General features: G+C 43.0%; 1 protein-coding gene across 1 annotated transcript; it reads left to right on the forward strand.

Moving 5' to 3' along the window:
• The first annotated feature begins 261 nt into the window (after positions 1 to 261).
• Positions 262 to 5,472, forward strand: LOC145998359 (uncharacterized). Its single transcript, XM_083134767.1, has one exon. The coding sequence runs from the start codon at positions 262 to 264 to the stop codon at positions 5,470 to 5,472; it is 5,211 nt and encodes a 1,736-aa protein (XP_082990893.1).
• The last annotated feature ends 528 nt before the right edge of the window (positions 5,473 to 6,000 follow it).

The following is a 6,000-nucleotide window of genomic DNA, read 5'->3' on the forward strand; positions in this document are numbered from 1 at the left end:
ATGTTTCAGCTACGTGACATTCTGTTCAAGTTCAAGGTCAAGTGCTAGTGCAGTGCGGAAACAACAGTTTCTTACAGCAGCCATATTGCCAACAATGCAGCTCCATTGTCGTTCGCAGCAAAGGATTGTAAACAGCTGGACGATACGTTTCATGCATCATTTTCTTCACGACAACGGCGCAGGAGGTCGGTAAGTATATTTACTTTGTCTGGCTCATTTCCTTGCATTTATTTCCTTTAACCTTTCGTGTTCTTCATAAAAATGAGTGAGAGCGAAGTGCAGCAGCGTCTCGTTAGACAACGAGGGACATTAAAAGGAAAAATCACTCGAATGGAAACTTTCGTCAATCAATTCAGTGAAAGTGAAGGAAACATTCAAGAAGTGCGTACTCGTTTCAATGCATTGTCTCGCATTTGGGTGGACATTGAGCAAGTGCAAGATCAGTTAGAAGCTGAAACTGGTTCATCGCAGGATGACGTCAGAGACGAATTGGAAACGGCGTACTACAAGTTGAGTGCCCGGATGCAAGCTTTATTATCGCAGCATGATAAGGTTCAAGCGGAGCATGATGCTGTCAACACATCGCATGTCACAGCAACCCGGCTCAAACTTCCCACAATAGAATTGCCAACGTTTGAGGGTGATTATCGGCACTGGTTGTCCTATGAAGACACTTTCACGTCTTTAATACATAATAACAAAGACATCGCTTCCATTCAGAAGTTTCAGTATCTACGTTCGTCGCTCAAGGCCGAGGCGTACAAGCTCATTCAGAACTTACCCATCACGGAGGCAAACTACGCAGTTGCCTGGAAGTTGTTAGTGAGTAGATATTCAAACAAGAAGCTAATCGCATCATCGTACATTCATGAAATATTGCACATCAAGGCAGTCAGCAAGGAAAGTGCTCAGGATTTGCGTTCCTTTGTGGGATGTGCGACGAGCAACTTGAATGCAGTAAATGCGCTTTACACAGATGTACCTTTGGCGGACATGTTACTCACTCAGCATTTTGTGTCTAAGCTAGATTCAGGAACTAGGAAAGCGTGGGAACTGCAAAATACTGAAACAGATTTTGTCAGCATAGATGATTTCTTTTCGTTTTTGGAAAGACGATGTCAGGCGCTGGAAAGCATTCAGCCCGCACCAAGTGATGTAAATAAACAATCCATCAAACCACAGCATTACAATGTAAGATCAAACAAGGTTTTTTCGAAATCTTTCATTAGTACCACTAGTGCGAACTCTTGTTTCTTTTGTAAAGAGCCGCATGCTCTCTATATGTGTGCATCATTCATCGCCGCGACTAACAAGCAGAAGTATGATTGTGTTAGAAGGAATAAACTCTGCACGAACTGCTTATCTCCAAATCACGTACTGCGTCTATGCAAGGCAGGTTCGTGTAAAAAATGTTCACGCAAGCATAACACATTGTTGCATAATGATGGTATATCAAGAACGTCATTTTCCAGCATAGAATCTACGGAAGAAGGCAAGAATGAAAATTCTCAAGCAACGCAAAATGAGAATCAAGATCAAACTCCACAAGCTTCTTATTGTGCACTCAAAGGGCATCATACATCACGCGTGTTACTTTCCACGGCAGTGGTAAAGGTCAAGAATCATGCAGGTCAATGGATATACTGTAGAGCCTTGCTAGACAGTGGATCCCAGAGCCACTTTGCGTCTGAAGAGTTGGTTCAGCGTCTCAAACTGAAGAAACACCCTCAGCATTTACCGATTCAAGACATAAACAATGCTGAGTCGCAAGCAAATTTCAAGGTGGATATTCAGTTGCAATCTAGAATAAGCACATGGCGTTCCAACATTGAATGCTCAATATTGCCGCGGCTCACAAGCAACTTACCTTCACATCGAGTCGACCGAGCATCAATCAAAATACCAAGACATGTAACATTGGCAGATCCGACATTTGATGTGCCAGCAAAGATAGATCTTTTAATAGGCACCCAGATCTTCTTCGAAATTCTCAAGCCTGATCGCATAACACGTTCAGCTGATTTGCCGATTCTACAAAACACTGAATTCGGATGGATAGTCGCAGGACGCATTCCACAACAATGCAGTGGCAACAATTCATTGATATCATGCTTCCTTCGAACGGAAGAAAGTCTCCACCTACAGCTTCAGCGATTTTGGGACCTTGAGGAGATATATACCAGGCATAGAACAAAGGAAGAAATCAGCTGTGAGCGTCACTATTGTGAAAACACGGTGAGGGACGAAACAGGCAAATTCATCGTTCGACTTCCACTCAAAGAAAGCCGAGAAGCATTGGGCGATTCACTTCAACATGCCACCAAGAGATTTCTCCAATTAGAGAAAAGACTTGAGCATCAACCGGAACTAAGGATTCCTTACACAGAATTCATGAATGAATATGAACAGCTAGGTCACATGGTACCTGTAGGACAATTACCTATGTCTCATGACCACAGGGTAGCCTACTATTTGCCACATCACGCAGTAATCAAACCACAGAGTTCCACAACCAAGGTTCGTGTTGTTTTCGACGGATCGGCTAAAACCACAAGTGGCAAGAGCCTCAATGACATATTGATGGTCGGGCCCACCATACAACAAGATTTATTCTCCATCATGACAAGATTTCGCACACATCCTATAGCATTCACAGGAGATGTAGAGAAAATGTATAGAATGATTAAGGTGCAAAAAGATGACAATCCATTACAGCGAATATTGTGGAGAAGCTCCAACAAGCATCCAATTGAAGTTTTTGAGCTACGAACGCTTACATATGGCACAGCTTCGGCATCATTCCTAGCTACTAGATGCTTACAGCAACTGGCAGACAGCGAAATCAGCAGGCATCCTCGCATTAGTAGTATCATCAAGGAAGACATGTTAGTTGATGACGTAGTGAGCGGAGCACAAGACGTAGCTGAAGCATTGCAGATTCAGGCAGAATTAATTAACATTATGCAGCGTGGAGGATTTACTTTGCGTAAATGGTGTTCGAACAGCACGGCAGTGCTAGAAGCAGTTCCACCAGCCATGCGTGAAATGAAGCTTCCAGTCGAATTTCACGATTCAGAAGTGAAGACTTTAGGCTTATCTTGGGATCCTATTGCAGATAAATTACTGATCAACAGCAAAGCTTCTGAAGTAGCGAATAACGTCGAAATATCAAGCACTAAACGACAGGTAGCATCAGTCGTTGCGTCAATATTTGACCCTTTAGGTCTCATCACTCCAATTGTTATTACATACAAATCATTTCTTCAACAATTGTGGACATGCAATGTTCAGTGGGATGAAGAACTTCCACAAGACTTGAATCAGAAATGGCAACAGTTGCGCAGACAACTCCCTGCAATTAAACTCATCGAAGTCAATCGTTTTGTTCTAATTAATGGAAGAGTTAGAAATATCCAGATACATGGATTTGCGGATGCATCTCAATATGCTTACGGTGCATGTTTGTATGTGCATTCAACTAGCCACAAAGGCGAAACAGCAGTAAATCTACTTTGTGCTAAATCACGAGTAGCGCCAGTCAAGAAGGTGACATTACCTCGTCTTGAATTATGTTCAGCATTACTCCTAGCAAGATTAGTCCACAAGGTATTACCAATTTTACGTCTCAAGGTAGACGAGATACATCTCTGGTCGGACTCACAAATTGTATTGGCATGGTTAGCAGCACCATCCAACAGATGGAAAACCTTTGTAGCCAACCGGGTAGCAGAGATTCAAGACATTACGCAAATTAGCGATTGGAAACATGTTCCTTCAGCAGATAACCCGGCAGACATAATCTCAAGAGGTATTGAACCCACTTCAATACAACATAGCCATTTATGGTGGCATGGGCCACATTGGTTAACAGGTACAGAAGAGCATTGGCCACTTACGCAGCAGCCAAGGAAAGTAGAAATTCCGGAGGGAATAAGCATAACGGCAGTATCAATTTGCCAGAATTCGCTTGAGCAAACAATGGAACGATTCTCCAAATTATCGAAATTAACTCGAGTGATAGCTTTCTGTCAGCGATTCATACATAACTGCAGAAAGTCCAACAACAATGTAAAAGCAAGTCTTTCAACAAAGGAAATGCAATCAGCATTGCATACATGCATCAAGACTGTTCAGCTATCAAGCTACAAGTCTGAAATTCAAGATCTTCAACGGCACCAACAAGTTTCAGCCAACAGCACATTGAAGAGCCTGCACCCATTTTTGGACAGCAACAACCTTCTTCGCGTTGGAGGAAGACTCAAGAATAGCAATTTGACTTATGAAACAAAACATCAAATTATTCTACCTTCGAAAGGTCACCTGACACAGCTTATAATAGAAGCGGAACATTTGAGACAGCTTCATGCAGGATCACAGTTATTGTTGTCGTCCCTCAGGCAACAATACTGGATTGTACGAGCAAGGCGTACAATCAAGCAAGTAATTCACAATTGCCTCGCATGTTACAAGTTGAAGGCAACCACGGCCAAGCAACTCATGGGTCAACTTCCGTCACCTAGAGTCACACCGTCAAGACCATTTCTCAACTCTGGTGTGGACTATTGCGGACCTTTTCTGTTGAAATCGCATTCGCCACGCAGCAAGGTTCATCGCAAATCATACGTGGCTTTATTCATTTGTCTAGCCACCAAGGCTATACATTTAGAGCTCGTCTCCGATCTCACCACAGACGCATTTATCGCAGCCCTGCGAAGATTTACATCTCGTAGAGGTAAATGTGCCAATCTGTACAGTGACAATGGCAAGAATTTCGTCGGGGCAAGAAACGAACTTAAAGAGCTACATAACTTATTTTCGTCACAGGAATTCGCACAAAATATTCGTGAGTACGCGAATTCTGAATCCTTCCAGTGGCATTTCATTCCACCTAACTCACCACATTTCGGAGGAATATGGGAGAGTGGAATACGCTGCATGAAGTATCATTTAGTTAGAGTAGTAGGAAAGGCAACACTGAATTTTGAGGAATTTGCAACTTTGCTCACCCAAATAGAAGCATGCCTAAATTCAAGGCCTTTGACTGTTTTATCCGACGATCCAGAAGATTTAAGTGCTCTCACTCCTGGACATTTTCTCATTGGTTCAGCCCTTACTTCCTTTCCCGAGCCAGACCTCACTGACCTCCCAGGAACTCGACTGTCCAGATGGCAGAGACTCCAAAGCTTTCATCAAAACATTTGGCAGCGATGGTCCAAGGAGTATTTAAACGGTCTTCAGCAACGTTCCAAGTGGACTAGCGTCCAAGAAAACTTCAAACCAGGTTTGATAGTTGTCATCAAAGACGACCACTTACCTCCCCTATCGTGGAAATTGGGAAGAGTCACCAGCGTCCAGCCAGGAAGAGACGGCTTAGTGCGAGTGGCCACAGTGCATACAGCTTCAGGGATCTTCAAGAGATCGATTCACAGACTAGTTCCACTCCCTCAGTGCAATAAGGACGGAGATAAGTGAATTTTGTTGGTCAAACGTTGTTTGACCAAGAGGGGGGAATATGTCTCAAGTCATAATTGATATGTTTGATATTTTTAACAATAGATGTCAGGGGAATTCAGTTTTGTTTTATGTTTACTCTCGAACAGAGAGAGAGAGAGAGTGACGCTTAGTTCGCGAGACAATATGGCCGAGTGTGCGTGGTAATTTCATTCCGTTCATCTCGTTGCATTGCACCAAGTTTGTACATACATGTAATCTTTTGTTTATTCAATATATCTTCGTTAGTATCAGTGAGTGTCATTTGCAATCATCCGAGTCGAATCACCTTATGGAATTCAATATGGTCCTCCACTCCAGAGGTATGGGTTTGTGATAGCGACACGCAGTAAGTACTATCATTTTCTTTGGCGTGCATCGTACAAATTAGACAGACCCATCTCGGCCCAACAGGCAATCACATTTTGGTTCATCAGTGGCCACACACAAAACATTCATTTTGGTCCAGTGACCGGACTCATTCAGAGACTGACCCTACTGTTGTAAGTG

Source organism: Lepisma saccharinum, chromosome 14 (genome assembly GCF_977018435.1).
Source record: "Lepisma saccharinum chromosome 14, izLepSacc3.1, whole genome shotgun sequence".
NCBI lineage: Eukaryota > Metazoa > Arthropoda > Insecta > Zygentoma > Lepismatidae > Lepisma > Lepisma saccharinum.

Excerpts from the sequence above, each read along its gene's own strand:
- LOC145998359 (XM_083134767.1), top strand. The coding sequence starts at position 262 with ATGAGTGAGAGCGAAGTGCAGCAGCGTCTCGTTAGACAACGAGGGACA.